Here is an 18,091-nt window from a genome sequence, read left to right as displayed (position 1 = left end):
CGTCGTCGTGGTAACCCATTATATTCAAAGTTTGGTTTTGACAACCTTGTCAAAGAATTAATTCGAGTATTTTCACTTCTAGATAAAAATTGATATAACTCTATTTTTTTGTGGCTTTTTTTCAAACGTACCTCCCTAGAAAAAATATTGTTCCTAACTCATGCGAAAAGTGTCTTCCCCGCACTCGACTGCATGCCCGAACTCCGCTATCGCGTCGTTCGGGTCAACGGCAGTCTCATGCGTGAAAGTATCACTTTCCGCACCAGTTAGGAAAATAACTATTGTATTAAACAAGAAATAAAAACAAATTTTACTAATACATTTTAATTTAATAATGTTCAAAAGCGAACCAGTACATGATGTTAATTGGTTATTATGTAAAAATATATTCGTGTTTGCGTTGAGAGCGATTTTAAAACACATTCAGATCATACCGTTAGCATTAAATAAAAACAACAACAATTACACATCTTTCAAACAAAAACCAAATGTATAATTTATATAAATATAATATGAATAGCAAAAAAATCAAAAACGTTCATAACAATAAATAAAACTTGTGCTAAATTATAAATTACACTTCAATAATTTACCTTCATACGTTTCATATAAATAATATCCTGATTTCCCATCTATTACAATATTGGTGTCCCTAATAATCTAATTATTAGTTACTAAGTTTTGCTGTTAGAGAGAATAATGAATGTAAAATCGTATACCAAATTTGTAAATCGATTTTTACACAATGAAAAAACTTCATGAGCTAAAAAGGGTCTATAAAAAGATTTATGAGCTTTATTAAAAACATCAAAAGCTCGCTTCCATAAACAAGCCCGAATAGACGCACCCTTCATTCCAATCGCAGGAAAAACGTTAAGGGCAAGAATGCAGCAACGGATTGTGATAAGAAACATGCAAAACATACCATCAAACCACTGAAATTTATAACTTAATGAAAGAAATGTGCAGGAAATAAAGTTTAATACACGAACCTATTTCTTTTGAGTGGTTTAAGCTTTTTCAAGATAGGCCGAAAAGACGTCACAAAAGATTAAATCCCATCAACGTCAAAAATATAACAATACCTGAGGGCTTTGGAAGCGCACAAGTCAGCTCTAAGCTGGTTCTTGAGTGCAAGAGAGCAACAACTGTATGGTGTTGCTGTCACAACAGAGTTACCTACCGGATCACCCAGGTGGAGAGAGAAACGAACGGGCTGACGATGACGCTTTGGCAAGACGGGACTGATCCACTCTCCCTGTGGGACCCGAACCTGTAATTGGGGTACCCTTCAGTACTGGTCGGGGTAATCTCAAGGAGCTTTTTCTGTGGAGGTTCCAGGACTTCTGAGCTAGTTGTGGAGGTTTGAAACAGGCTAGACTCCACATAGTGGGACCATCCAAAAATCTCACAGCCCAACTTCTTCTAGGCCGTAGAAGATGCTCCCTGGTGGTCAATATGCTCTCACCGACCACTGTAGACACCGACGGCACCTTCATCTGCTTGGATTGGCGGATGGCTCACGATGCCGTCTATGTGATGAGGAGGATGAAACCTCCTCACATGTCCTCTGGAAGTGTCCGGCATTGGACTATCAGAGGTGGCAGATCCTGGGATCGGCCTTTATGCAGCCGAGCCAGGTGAGGGAGTTACCGTTAGTGATGTTGATTATAAATACTTTCGAGTATTCGTTACAAATCGTTACTTTTGTATAAAGTAATCATTTACAGTATTCGTCACTTTGATTACTATGATTACTTTTGTATTTGAGTAGCGGTAATCATATCGAGAATCGCATTTCTCAGTAGGTAGGTATTTTGTATAGGTATTCCGATATAACAAGATCTACTATATAATCTACATCGGCAAATGGCGTAGATCTAGATAAAAATATAATGTTCTAGCATTCGATCTTTGTTAATGACATACATTACATTTTTACGTATACCATTATACCTCCCTCTATTTCATCTTCTACCTTCTCCTCACTCTCACACCATCAAAACGCTTCATACCGATAACGATATTCGATAACACTTGTAAAATACCGGTCCCGTCCGTTACTCGCTGGGATACGATTGGTAAAAAGTAATCAAGTGTACCGGTTGTAGATACAATAGTCGTTACTCGCTCTGATACAATCGGTACGAAGTAATCAGAGTAATCAAAGTAGATACAATAGGGCTTTTCATTCACAGTCATTTGTTTCGAGCTTCTGTCATATGTCGTAAAATTCGTGTATATTAATATTATACACAGATTATACAACATATGACAGGAGATCGAAACAAATGACTGTGAATGAAAAGCCCTATAGTCGTTACTCGCTCTGATACGCTTGGCACGAAGTAACAAAGTAATCAGAGTAATCAAAGTAGATACAATAGTCGTTACTCGCTCTGATACGATTGGTGCGAAGTAATCAGAGTAATCAAAGTAACGATTTGACTCTCTCTATAGTAATCGTTACTTTCGGTATTCGTAAGTAACGAGTACTTTGTAACGAATAGATACTTTTTCAACATCTCTAGTTACCGTTGAAAAAACTTGTGGCTTCCTGTGAGGCCATAAGGTTGCTGAAGGATTAACGTTCGGGGCGGCATCGGCAGGAGCTCAGAATTGCAGCCCCTGCTGATTCTGACGTGACATATTATGAGCAGAAAGGCCGAAGGCCAGGTTCGCCCAGGATCTGGTCCGTAAGATAGGGGTGATACAATGGAGGCCGTAGCATCCGTCGTAGGAGGGCTAAGTATCTGAAGGGCTCATAAGTGGGCCCTGCCCCGATGTACCGTACCAAAAAATTTTTAATAGAAATCTGATAGTCGGTTAGGTGTTCGTGTAATTGCTGAAAATGTGGGAATTGGCAAGGAATGCGTAATGGCGATTTTCCACTACAAGGACAGTTTTGAGTTTATGTTTTATTTGTGTTTTCTAGAACTCGAAAAACAAAAACAAAACTGAAACAAAACTAAAACTCTCGTTTTCATTAAGCGAACTACATTTTGTTCCAGTTTTGTTTTTGTCGGCCCTTCCTACTGTTTTTCATGAGGAAGCCCAAGTATTCTTTTTGCTTCAATAACATATCAACATGTTTAGAGAAGGTTTTTTATTCTTGGATGTGTCTGGTCGATACTGAATTCCTTGGAAAAAGGGATTTTTCTTATGCATACAATTCATTCCATTATGACCAAACCACTTGGGTGTAAAATTCTGTTTTGCGCCAGATTTCTTAATTTTTTATACTTACTTCTTCACCGTTGATATTGTGAAATAGGTTTTAATTTTTCTTTCAATTTCTATGCAGTTGTTGTCAAACAATTGGACAATTTCTTTGTAAGAATCCATTTTTTAAATCTTATTTTTATAGTTGCCGTCCTTAGAGTACCACAAATGTCTATGTTTCCGGAAGGCTTCTATTAAGGTACATATCTATTCAGCAGTCCACTGCTTTTTGCTACTTTACCACCTTCAGAAATAATCTATTAAGTTCCACTAAAACGTGTGAGTGATGTTGAGAAAATATCCGAGCCAAAAGAACTAATTTAGTACAAAATTCGTATACAAACTAGTAAGACGACAATAATAAACACAACATGGCCGTTTTCACTACACAGACTCGAGTTTTAAAACACACCTAAACCCTTTGATGTTACCACTTACGAACGGGATTTAAAAACAAAACTGTTTCAAAACACACCAGTCTTTAAACGGTTTGCGAAAGGTTGCAGTTTTGTATTATTCGACACGAGTTTGTGTTTTTTTTGTTTTGTCCGTTTAGTGGAAAACCCGCATATTTCTCATGTTTGTTTTGATTTTGTATGCCACCGAAACTGATCGAAATTCACTGAAAACGATATAATGTGAGAAAATGTTGATTTTTACTTAGAGTTCTAAAACTAAACGCCAATCAATGCAATGGAACTTGACCTACAGCGCAATATGTTCGAAGTAGAAAATAATTCAAAGTAACTGGAAACAAAAAGAAAAAATAAACTTCTTTAATTATGGGAACAAAGTCATAGATTAACAACAAACACAATGCACAGACTCATTCCGTATTATTTGTCAAGAGGTTCTACGCCAACTACAGCAGCCCATTGTTAGATCATTCCCTAAGATGAAATTAGCATTAAAAAATTAATTAAATAAAATATGTGAATCTGTTGAAATCTGTGAAAATGTGTGAAACAGTGAAAAAGAAAGCAGGAGCTGTCTTGGTGGACCTGACAGAGAAAGGCTTCCAGTGCTGTTTAGAGCAGTGTAAGATTAGGAAGAAGCATTGTAGGATAAGGGAGAAATATATTATATTGAAGGTGATAATAACTAATATGCACGAGAGTGTCACTAGCGTTTTTTGAATAATATTTACATCTGATCTGGTAGTATCATGGGAAAAAGTGAATCATTCAAGCAAGGTTCGAGGCGTTTAATCAAGGCACGATACGTGATAAACTGTTAACCAGTTGTTATATTCTTTATTTAGGAAAAGTTTTAAAATTCATAAAAAATCCTTCCTCAGATTAGAATACAAATTTTTGCTAATTTTGGTCATTTTACCTAAAAATTCTTTAGACCCCGGGAAACTGGTGTAGCTTCCTTACTCCTATGCAATATGAAATATATGACTCCGACAAGAAGTAGCAATCATACATGATGTGAGCTTTTTTTCCACAACTCGTGTTTTTTGTTTAAGGCTGAACCAAATCTCATATCCAATTGATATTTACATTATATCGTTAGTATTAAGCTCAATCAATATTTTCCCCAACAACAAATTTACCCATTAAAAGACTAATTATATTACAAACATTAACAATTAATAGGTAAGGCAATAATTTGTTAACAGCAAGCATGCAGAGAACAAACTATAAAGAATTTAGCAACAATTCGTTGAAAGGGATAAAAATATTAGAGTTAAGTAGTCTTTAAGGATCTTTGGTTTATTTATTCCTATATATTATTATTTGGTTAAGTTATTTCCTACTAAAATTATCTTTCAGAAAATACTTTCAAATAATTTTTAACTGTGAGAAGTTTAGTTTTTGTTACCACACAGTTTGTATAATTATGTATAGAATTACATGTATAAGTATTATAATAATGTATATAATAATATTATTAGACTAGAAAGAAGACGACCGTGTAATTTCCTGTCAAATGTTAAACTCCGTTATTAGCAAAGAGCAAAAATAAACTTCAGACATCAGAAAAAGAAAGTCCCCAGACAATAGGGAACTTGCATAAAATTTTAAATTCGAAAAAAATGCTATAAATCACAACAGAACATAATTTAAAACATGTATCAAAGATAAAAAAGTTTTGTTTCTTTTTCGATTGGCCCCTAAAGACGATTAAAAATTCAAATGATATCAGCCAGCCCAAAACGCGTCGTGACGTCATCGGGCTATATGTTTACATTCTGAACCAACAAAGTAAACAAAATTGTATATAAATTTAAATTAGACATTATAAACGCCAGTAGAAAATGCAGTTATGTGACGTTACAAGTATTTTTGATCGTTTGAACTATTCATAGAAAATATGTACTTTTACAAAATGGTTTTATTTTCCATAGTAAACCTTCTTTCCTTTCCTTCAATAACTATATCAAACTCCAATCTCAAAAAACTGGTATATATTATTAAAAAGACATACGATAAATGTCATTAGAATTTAAATATTTTTCCTTTATTCCGCGACGACGAGCTGGCCAAATACCCAAGTAGGTGGAGGCCAATAAACTAAAGAAGAAGCAGAAGAATATACCTAAATATAACCATAAACTGAACCATATGGTTAAACTATGTGACGTCACGGGTCGTTTGAACTATTTTAAAATACAGAAGACTTTTAAATTTGTACTTCTAAGTTATTATGAGTTTTTGAAGCGTGAAATTTTCAAAATCTCATTTTTATACAAAACTGGACATTATTATGTAATAAAAAAAATGTACAAGTTCCCTATTACGAGGATGATCTAATTTCATGACGTTTGAATTACCTGGCAACGTCGCAACATGGCGTATTGAGGTTGGCCGCCTTGTTTAATGTGACAGACACAACTTTTCTGTTTTTTTTTATATTCAGATGCTTAATTGCTTTCGTCTTTGCAATGGTATTATTAAAATGAGTTTAATTAAATAGAGAGTGACGGGTTTGTACAAGGTTTTATTTTTGTGTTACTACTTCTAACTAAATTTTTTAAACGTTACAAGAGGAGGTTAGGAATGAATGACAGGCTGTTGATCTAGTGCCCGTATTTATAGTCGAGTCTCAAGACCGACCTTGAATAAAATTTGTGTGTAAACTAAACACAAATTTTATTCAAAGTCGGGCATTAGAGTGAAATCAACTCAGACTCAGTAACTTCTTAAAATGATAAATGTTGATAAAAAGCTTTTTGAAACGCATCACCACCAAAGGTGGTGATTGAGACTTAATGAATAAAATATATTTACTTTATATATCAATAAAGGTGGTGTAATATATTTGGGTAGACGGCTATGATGTAAAAATAAAGGAGCTCTCTAGAGATTCCTCCAATAAATTCTTGACTTCCATTGTTATCAATGTAAGTCAGCAGAGCAAGCACGGCAGATGAAATCGGACATAAGGATATTGTTGACTACGATTTTATTCTACGGGATGAAATGTTTTTGTTGCCTTCAAACGCTGGAAAATTAGTGAGGCTGTGCGAAGGAAGAGCAGAGTTGCCAGATGTGATTTTCTAAATCCCACACTTTTAAATTGAAATTCCCCCAAATTGAAGCTCAAATCCCACTAATTTAAATTTGTACCGCAATTTAATAGCTTTGTTCGAGGAGACAGTGCACAACTGGTTTCTGACTAATACGCATGCGCAGTTCCATTTTCAAGCGCCTAAAAACGGAATTTCGCATGCGAATCAGTCAGAAAACAGTCATGAACTGTTTCCGCGAACAAAGCTAATGAATTAGTAGTAGTCAAATGTAGAGAACAGTAAACCAAAGTTATACTACTTATCAACAGAGGGCGTTGAAATAATTCATAGGCTTTATCGTCTTCGATTATATGAGTGTAGAATATATCGCACCTCCGCTCAAAGAGTGTCATAACTCAAAAAATTTTAAAATCGATTTTATTGCACCAACAGTTTAATAAAACGATGTATAAACTTCTATCTCACAAAATGTCACGTCTATGGGTCAATATTTATCGTTAGATGACACTAGTGTCATTATAAGATTATCCAAAATCAATGACGCACCGAACACAAACAGTGTCACATATCGATTTGTGCAAAGCGTTTGTTCATCTAAGATGTGTATAAAGCGTCGTTTGTCGAGTTAAGACAGTATAATATGTGATTACTTTATTCAAAACAATCTGCGTATGTGCTCAAGAAAAGTGACACATTTATCACTTATCTTTCTTTTTGCAGTATTTTGTGTTTAATGTTGTTACTTGTATTTAAAGTTACATCATTAAAAAGTATAAGTCTGTTAACCAGATAATAATAATGATATTAAATTCTGTACTTCAAGTGTCACAACAAAAAAAATTTTTTTTTAATATTTTTTATATGACTAATAGGTATGCTATTTTATAGAGCCTCCATAAACCATTGTAACTGACTGAAATAGTTGTTATTATTCTAATTTTAATAGTTTTTGAATTAAACCCGAAAATGTTGTAGGACAAACTTTAAACGTCGTTTTCTCGAAATTTAGCTTTTTTGACTTATGACACTCTTTGAGCGGAGGTGCGATATAGTTCTTTCTATGTATATTCGCAAATTTAATTTACCATGACCGTTAAAATTACCTAAATTACGGACCCGTTATTATTACCCGTTAAAATTACAGACGCTTTCAAATTACCCCAAAAATGGGGGGGGGGGGGAATACCCCAATCTGGCAACTCTGAAGAAAGAGACCGAAGCTGTGGCGAGGTAGGGAGTGAATATCACACTATGACAACGCACCAGTTGAGTCTGCGCTGCTAGTTTGAGATTACTGCATAAAAAATAGCAATAATATCAGCTCTCAGTTCCCCTATCCCCCTGACCTAGCCTTATTGACTTATCCCATGATAAGATCCTTGAAAATGTAGAGGTTTGACTGGGTTGGAAACATCAAAGAAAAATCCCTAGAGGAACTATATAACATACCACAAGAACAGGTATTAGAATCCTTCTAAAATCAAATTCCTGAAGATTGGCATGAAACTTTTTGATTTCCCTGGTATTTACTTCCAATTTTGAGTAAGAACTACTGCAATCTAGATTTGCATTAAATTTTAGTCTATTTTAAATATAAGGTCATCTAGATCGAGTTTTTAAACAAAATAAGGAACGAATGTGAAATCCTCAAAACAGTGAAATAAAATGGCCAACATACGAAAACAAAGGAATTTCTAAAAATTTCATGGTTGCATACTACAACTTGGGTACTTATACAACTGGAGTCATAGTCTTGATCAACTCCGTCATCGGGAACGAGCGAAGGAAAAAAAATAAGATAACCTTAACAAGGAAACCATTTTGAAAACAATTTAAAAAAATGATGTTATGCAGTGTTTCGTTTTTGATAATAAACATGATGAGTTTTAATATTTTTTAGATATGTATCATACCTATTAAATCCAAAACCTAATAATTTCTTAATGATAATAACTAACATTTTCGGAACTATTTTAGTTTTTGGCACAGTATGATTAATAAAAATAAATAACTGGCAACAAACGCAAAATCCTTCAAGGAATGTTGCTAAATCCCAAAAAGGCATATTTTTTTATCTTTTGCCGATACAATAAACTACGTTCTTAAATAGAGTAGTCGATCACAGTAAACTAACACCAGATATAAATCTTAATACAAAAAATACTAGTTAAAATATGTTACTATTTAACTATACAATACAGTACTTATACCATTTTCTATACATTCGTCTTGATGCCGCAAATGCGTTGGTTACCGAACGTTTAGCCTAATGATTGATTTGCTATAACTACTTTTAAAGGTAATTTCTATTAAAATATACAACATATATGTAAAAACTTAATTCACTATACGTTGCCACAAAAAATGCTAAATTATACAGAGCAAGCTATCAACACATATGCACTGTAAATGATAATAAATAATTTAAATTATCTGTTTTAAATTTAAATTATTATGAATCTTTTGTAATATTTTATTAAAAGTACAGATCCCGATTTTGTATTGTGTGATTGTTTTGACATATTTTTGAGCATTTTGATTTTTACCTTTTTAATTTAATACGATGTAACGAGATATTGAACACTTAAAAAAGTTGTTACTCATATACGTATACGACAAGGTACTGCTGGCCTCCAATGAAAAAGAGTTGCAAAGACTTATAAACAGGGTGACCGAAACATCTGTTGAATATGGGTTAAAACTTAATTTTGATATGACAAAACTTATAGACGGAGAGGCAGCGCTGAAAAATTTAATTGAATTTACTAAAGCTAAATTTTTCACAGTTGATTACTGTGATTGTGTAGAGAAACATACTGCGGTCGGTCAAGCGAAACGTAGAACAGGGGTTACTGAGAGGGTATCAAAGTTGCTTTCCTACGAAGGTAATTAAATCCATTTAGTAAGGCTGAAAATCAGTGCACACATTCTAAATTGAATATAAATAAAAGTTATTATAGTCGGTCAGCTGTATGACGGGACAGTACCGGTCGGTCGGCCCCAATGAATGTACAGGGTTATTCACTATATTTTGACCCCCTTGTAAACTGCTTTATTTACAGAATTAGAAAAAAATGTGAAATACAAAAGTTATTCGATATTTTAATTATGATTTTTTGACATATATATCGTACTAGTGACGTCATCCATCTGGGCGTGATGACGTAATCGACTATTTTTTTAAATAAGAATAGGGGTCGTGTGCTTGCTCATTTGAAAGGTTATTCAATTCTCTATACAGTACTATAAACATTAAGATCATTATTTATACAGGGTGTCCAAAATTCTTTTTTTAATTATTAATTAAACAATTAATTTAATTTAAAAAAATTTTTGGACACCCTGTATAATTAATCATGTTAATGTTTATATTACTGAATAGGGAATTGAATAACCTTTCAAATGAGCTAGCACTCGACCCCTATTCCCATTTAAAAAAAAATAGTCGATTACGTCATCAAGCCCAAATGGATGACGTCACTAGTACGATATATATGTCAAAAAATCATAATTTAAAAATCGAATACCTTTTGTATTTTACATTTTTTTCTAATTCTGTAAATAAAGCAGTTTACAAGGGGGTCAAAATATAGTGAATAACCCTGTACATACAGCTGACCGACTATAATAACTTTTATTTATATTTAATTTACAATGTGTGTACTATTTTCAGCCTTACCTTCAGATTACCTTTGTAGAAAAGCAACTTTGATACCCCCTCAGTCAACCCCAGTTCTACGTTTCGCTTGACCGATTGCAGTATGTTTCTCTACACAATCACAGTAAACAACTGTGAAAAATTTAGCTTTAATAAATTCAATGAGATTTTTCAGCGCTGCCTCTTGGACTATTATGATTGTAGGCAAAACGGAGTTAGAAGCAATGAAAATCAGAGCGAATCGAACAGTTAGAAAGAGTCCACAATATAGCCTATTTGGACGCCAACGTTAACGATAACTGGGATATAAACAAATAAATACGAATACGAAAATCCAGAGCTGCCTTCTATAAACTAAAGAAAATTCTCATTAATAGAGATTTTACATTAGACCTTAAAATCAGATTAATACGCTGCTACATATTCTCCACAATGCTGTATGGCATGGAGAGCTGGACGCTTACAGAGACACTAATGAAAGAAATGGAGGCCTGTGAGATGTGGATCTACCGACGAATATTGCGGATAAGGTGGGTTGATCAAATAAGAACTTAAATAGTTTTACAACGAATGAAAACGATCACAGAAATAATAAAACCAATAAAAATTCGAAAGTTATATTTCGGCCATGTAATGACATATTCAGAGAGGTAAAAACTTCTACACCTCATAATACAGGGCAAGGTCTTCAAAAGAAGAGGACCAGACCGAAGCAGAACATCTTGGCTCCGAAATCACCCAGAGTGGTATCAAGAGACATACATCATAGTTGCAGTAGACAAGTTATTATTATTGTAATTTTGTTTTTTTCGTTAGGAATAAAACACAATTTTACTTTAAAATGATTGGATGTTTCGATTTCCACTTCGGAAATCGTTCTCAAAATACAAAACACTGAGAAAGATTTCCGAAGTAGAAATCGAAACGTCAAACAATTTTAAAGTAAAATTGTGGCTTATTCCCAACAAAATTACTAAATTTCATTAATATATCACAAGCAAATAAGTTCAGAACAATATTAAAGGTATTATTTTATTGCCAATACGATCGCCAACGTTCGATAATCGGACAAGGTATAGACGGAGAGGCAGCGCTGAAAAATCTCTTTGAATTTACTAAAGCTAAATTTTTCACAGTTGATTACTGTTATTGTGTAGAGAAACATACTGCGGTCGGTCAAGCGAAACGTAGAACAGGGGTTACTGAGAGGGTATCAAAGTTTCTTTCCTACGAAGGTAATTAAATCCATTTACTAAGGCTGAAAATCAGTACACACATTCTAAATTGAATATAAATAAAAGTTATTATAGTCGGTCAGCTGTATGACGGGACAGAGCCGGTCGGTCGGCCCCAATGAATGTACAGGGTTATTCACTATATTTTGACCCCCTTGTAAACTGCTTTATTTACAGAATTAGAAAAAATGTAAAATACAAAAGTTATTCGATTTTTTAATTATGATTTTTTGACATATATATCGTAATAGTGACGTCATCCATCTGTGCGTGATGATGTAATCGACTATTTTTTTAAATGAGAATAGGGGTCGTGTGCTTGCTCATTTGAAAGGTTATTCAGTTCTCTATACAGTACTATAAACATTAAGATCATTATTTATACAGGGTGTCCAAAATTTTGTTTTAATTATTATTAAACAATTAATTGATTTAAAAACAATTTTTTTGGACACCCTGTATAATTAATCATGTTAATGTTTATATTACTGAATAGGGAATTGAATAACCTTTCAAATGAGCTAGCATTCGACCCCTATTCATATTAAAAAAAATAGTCGATTACGTCATCACGCCCAAATGGATGACGTCACTACTACGATATATATGTCAAAAAATCATAATTTAAAAATCGAATAAAATTTGTATTTTACATTTTTTTCTAATTCTGTAAATAAAGCAGTTTACAAGGGGATCAAAATATAGTGAATAACCCTGTACATTCACTGGGGCCGACCGACTATAATAACTTATTTATATTTCGATGCCTCAGAAGCCAATCGGTGTAAGTGTTTAAAATGAGATACTAAGATGTTTCTGAAAGTAGTTGCAGAAATATAAGTAGTTATTAAAAACAAATAAACCGTCTTTATTTATCATATTATGGGTAATATATTCATAAATACAAACAAGGAAATTATAATATTATTACATATACAGTCCATTCAGTTTACATATTCCCAACTGTAAACAAACGCGCATGGAAGCTAAACAGGGTCGTCCTGAAGTGTATCTTAAAAGCCAACACGTTACCTACAATTTGAATTTGCACACTGACCAGTTTGGATCTGTAAAATGAGAATCCGCCTCGTTTATGGCAATAAATTAGATTTAATAGTCTCTTGACGAATGAGCGGGCGAATAGTAACACGTGCGTTTGTTTATAGTTGGGAATTTGCTATGTGAATGTGGTGTAATAATATGTGCTACATCTCATAAGTCATTTTTAGGGAGAATGTGACTTACACCGTTTGACTTCGGAAGCATCAATTAAATTAGAATGTGTGTACTGATTTTCAGCCTTAGTAAATGGATTTAATTACCTTCGTAGGAAAGCAATTTTGATACCCTCTCAGTAACCCCTGTTCTACGTTTCGCTTGACCGACCGCAGTATGTTTCTCTACACAATCACAGTAATCAACTGTGAAAAATCTAGCTTTAGTAAATTCAAAGAGATTTTTCAGCGCTGCCTCTTGGACTAGTACTAAAAGAAGAGAGGTGGTTACTTCTATTGAAATTGGAGAAAAATAAATTATTATTTCTTATTAGACAGTCAACATAGCTTACTAATGAACCCAAACATTTCTTTTTTTTCTTTGAGATGAATTGCATGATTAAAGTCGATCTGTTAATAGTCTTCTTGTTTATATAAGAGTTAATGATCTAAATTTGTGTTTTAGAAAGATAGCTTAACACAAGCGTATCAAAAATAATAAAATCAATATTATAAATTAGGGCAAGTAAGTCCAAGTTGGAAAAATATACACGCTATAACTTAAACTAGCGACAAAAATATCAACCCGTGACATAGCAGTATCTGGTTTCACTTTTTGAAGAATCTTTTTTTGAGAATGTTGTACGATAGATTACGAACAGTTATAGTGGACGAAGTTACCGGTTACCGGTACGAGGTTACCGGACGAAGTATCGCTGGAAAAAACGTAACTGGAAAAGAAGGTCTGGATGGAAGTAACTGGATGAAGAAGAAGATGATAGTATCCAACCAAAACAAGTTAAAACAAACCAGCAGAAAAAAATTTCTATAAAGGAAAACACAAATACAAAGGCTATTGAATCTTCTACAACAAGAGGCGCAGTGGTTTCAGCACACTGATTTTCAAATACTAAGAAAATGACCACTATATGGAAAGAGTGAAGAACGGTATGGCACCTTTATACTACAGTATGAAGGTGCCATTCCTAGATGAATAAAATACGCATTATTTGTTGACTGCAGAAATGAGTAATGGCAAATTCGAGTAAAATGATTCGAGAAAGAAATTATTTTGAAAATGGCTTGTGAAATCAGACGGATTGATTTATGATTGGAAGGATGTATCCGATAAAATTAATACTTTATTTCACGAAAGCAACATTCCTCTGTCACTGAATTGTAAGTTTATGCCTAGCCATTTGACAAATTTCTCAAAATAATCAGTTTAGTTATTCTGATAGAGACCTACCGTAGGTAACGTAACGTACCTAAACTAAACACAGGTTCTATATATTTTCTTGGCAAATTTAGTTGCTGGAACAAGGATGTACCTACTCCAGGTAACTTCAACTCTAAATTTAAAATTCTCAATCCCAACTAGATACGAGTCCACATATTTTTCAAAACTGTTTAAAAATTGGATCTGATACGTTGTTCTCATAGGGATATAATCGAAGCAAAACTAAAAAACAATACTTGCACAAAGTTGACATTTATTTAGGAAACGCGAATTTTGGGACAATTTTGCTGCATTTTACTGTAAAAAACTGAACTGAAACAAAAATCAGAAACAGCGATGTAGGGTAACCATTTTACTTTGGTATATACATTTTATTTTACGTTAATTATTTTGTGTTAATTATTACGAATGACTTCTAAAATTTATACCTGGTGTGAATAAATAATTTCTATAGTATTACTACGCTTCGGTTTTACTAAGAATACACAAGCACGTGTCATTAGTGACTTGTTGACCAGTATATTCTAAAAACTTGTATATTGTCGATGTAAAATACCGATCTATGAATAATTTTATTAAAGTTGGTATTAAACTTTTTGGCTGCAGGATATAATACGTTTTCTTTTCAAAAAAGATTATATTGTAAAAATGAGAAACCAAGACAGCATCACATTCAACAAGCACTAACGATTTTAAACAACTAAGACACCCGTTCAATATTATAATTTTCCATTTTTTATTGGCAATGAAATCTCTTCCTCGTCGCTATAATCCTCCACACTGTAATAATTATTTCTCGACGCGGACGAAGAAGAAGGAGGCGAAGGGGACTCGACTCGTGGTGATTTGAGAGGGGGCATACCGTCCTCCGAAAAATCAAACTCTCCTTCGCTGGACGTTGGACTGGCAGGGGGATGCGGAGATACGGGCGGGCTTAAAGCACTCAAAATTTTTCCTTTGCTTTCGTTCCAAATGTTGGTTAATCTTTCACGTCCAAAAAGCAGTAAGAAGTTTTCGATGAATTCCCTAGATTTTTCTTCCCATTTAGCGATTATGTCACCCTTCCGTTCACCTAAAACGAAAAAATTTCAAATGGTTACTATATTTATCTATTTTGCTTAAGGGGATGGGTACGTATTTTCGGCTGCAATGCTATGCAAATGGGGATTTATTTTTTCGAACCCTGAGAAAGATTACGTTATTAGTGAGGGCCGAAAGTCTCTGAGAACTTCTATAATGTTTATTTTAATAAGTTACAGGGGTGAAACACTGAGAGAAAATTTAGTGTGATTTTTAATTTCAAATATCTCATTCAAAATAAACTTTTTATTTATTCTGGGACTTTCGGCCCTCGGTAATAATTTAGTCTTTCATTCTGCGTTTAATTTTTTCAAAAATATTTATTGGCTTTTTCAGGATTCGAAAAAAATGAACACAATGTCCGTGGTAATATTTTCCAAATCTATCTTTGTCTTACAGCGCACTCAGTCGAATAGAGTATTGTCAGTCAGACAATGACAATCAGTGACAATTTTCAATATTTGACATGGCATCGGGAATATTTTGAGTTGTTGATTAAATAATATTGATATATAGTGTACTTGATAAATAATTGATTTAAGACGTGAACTTAATAAAAAGTTATTTATTGTGTCCAAGTATTGATCCAAGTATTTTGTTGTTGAAAGATGTTCAAAATTGTAAGCGTCGCATAGTAACAATATATTATTAAAAAATCACTTTAACACTTTTCCTCTTTTCTCGATTGAGTATTAGTTTTTGTTGTACATATAAATTATTACAATCACTGAATACATAGTTAGTGAAAAAATGATCACATTTATTAACTGAATTAATAATTTGCAATTATACAAATAACAGTTATCCAAGAACATTCAAAAGCCATCTCTTTAAGTTAATGATGACATTTTCAAGTAGAATGACATTCTAGTAATGTTTACATATCTATACCAGGGTGAATTTTACTACACGTAATTTGCCGTGTACAGACAGAAAAAGTAGGGATAGCCGTAAAATATTTGCGAATTATGTACCGATGGCCTTAAAAGCAAAAAAATGTGGAGAAACGCAAAATATTGAAAGGAAATGACCCCGCAATACTTTACGGAAAAGTGGCCCCGGTAAAATTTAACGAAACTTTGGTCAATGATAGTCCTCAGTTAGTAGATTTAAAAAGTCCATGGCACCTAGGTCTGAAAAACTATTATTCTCGAGCTACAGCCTTCTGAAGTTATTGGATTCAGGTGCTCGATTTACGTTAAGTGCACTAATTCACGGTCAAGTGAACAAAATATTTATTATTGAAAGAGAGACTCATTTTCGTCATGCATATTTGCGTGTAGCATATGAATTCTTGGGCAAAAATAGATGCATCGTATTTTAGTCTTCAGAAAACATCTGAAAAGTACTCAGAAAACGGACGAAGTACGATAGAAAATGTTCTGCTAGAGCAACATAGCAACCCGCATAGCAGCAGTTCCGCCTCATCTTTAGAAAACTACTGAACAGTGGCGGATCTACGGGTGAATAGGGAATTCCCCCGTAACACGCTGCAGATTAAAGAAAAAATTGTTGAAACATAAAAAATACATTAGCTGACATGAAAACTAAACTACAGACAGACAAGTTCAACCCAATAAATTCGATAGTTATTAAAATTAAGGGAACTTATTATATATAAATTATTGTCTATGTCTTTTATGTAGTTTGAGGTTATCTATTTTATGTTTTTTGGTTCAAGCTTTATTGGGGGGATTTCCAATGGGAATTCCTTGGAGGTTAGAATATTAACATGCATAAGACGCAAATAATGACTAATCTGGTGTCAAATCGTAATAGTATTGTTGATAAAATAGGTATTAAGCAAACAGAGAAGACAATATCGTTATATAAGCCGTAAAGATTGGAGGAGACATACTTTTAAACAACATAAAGGAATTGTTCAACTTATGTCTGCACCAAAGTGAAACACCTACAAGATCGCACAGTGCACTTACCATCTTATTACACAAAAAGAGCGATCCAACAGACCTCGAGAATTACCGGCCCATAAGCCTATTAGACCACCTCTACAAGTTATTCACAAGAATAATAACAAATAGACTGGAAACAAAATTGGATTTTTACCAACCTGGAGAACAGGCGGGTTTTAGGAAAAACTTTGGCACTAACGACCACCTACACTGCATAAAGGGAATTATAGAAAAATCTATCGAATACAACCGAACCGACCATTGGTCCTGGCTTTCGTAGACTTTCGCAAAGCATTTGATACGATAGAAATTAACAGCATAATGAGAGCATTGGAGGAAAGTCGTATAGATTATCGGTACTCGAAACTGATAGCGAACATATACAATAATGCAACCATGACCGTCCGACTACACCAAGATACCAAATCTATAAAAATCAAAAGAGGAATTAGACAGGGAGACACGTTATCTCCTAAACTCTTTACGGCAGTACTTGAACATGCTTTCAAACAATTGGAGTGGGACGCCAAAGGAATAAATGTCGACGATGAAAGGCTCTCCCACCTACGATTCGCAGACGACATAGTTCTTATAACAGACAACTTAAAAGAGATTAGAACTATGCTTACTGAGCTAGATGCAGCCTGTAAAAAACTTGGTTTAAACATAAATTCTGGAAAGACACAATACATGACAAACCTGGTACCAAGCGAAAATCCAAAAGTCGACGTCAACGAAATAGCATTGGTCCATAAATATAAATACTTAGGGCATGAAATCCAAATTGCCATGGACAATCAAGCTGCTGAATTACAGAGAAGGATCACCTTAGCATGGGCCGCATATGGAGCTCTATCAGACATCTTCAAGAGCAACTTGCCAAATTATTTGAAAAGGAAGACGTTCAACCAATGTGTGCTTCCAGTCATGACTTACGGCGCCGAAACATTATCGTTAACCCAGGCCACAGCAACGAAACAGAGTGGCCCAAAGAAGAATGGAACGGTTACTACTTGGACTAACTCTCAGAGATAGGGCCAGAAACGAAGAA

The 18,091-nt window shown here is 33.9% G+C and overlaps 1 protein-coding gene across 5 annotated transcripts in view; it reads right to left on the bottom strand.

The window, feature by feature from the left end:
- Positions 1–308: 308 nt before the first annotated feature.
- LOC114332531 (choline-phosphate cytidylyltransferase A) overlaps positions 309–18,091 on the bottom strand; it is a 178,166-nt gene continuing 160,383 nt past the window's right edge. For all 5 annotated transcript variants that reach the window (XM_028282343.2, XM_028282345.2, XM_028282344.2 and 2 more), the window contains one exon: positions 309–15,119. In XM_028282343.2, coding sequence (XP_028138144.2) covers positions 14,767–15,119 — 353 coding nt within the window. In that variant the 3' untranslated portion in view covers positions 309–14,766. The remainder of the gene's footprint in view (positions 15,120–18,091) is intronic.

This window comes from Diabrotica virgifera, chromosome 2 (genome assembly GCF_917563875.1).
Source record: "Diabrotica virgifera virgifera chromosome 2, PGI_DIABVI_V3a".
NCBI lineage: Eukaryota > Metazoa > Arthropoda > Insecta > Coleoptera > Chrysomelidae > Diabrotica > Diabrotica virgifera.
The sequence above is the reverse complement of the archived record's forward strand: the minus strand, read 5'-3'. Positions and strand labels throughout refer to the sequence as shown.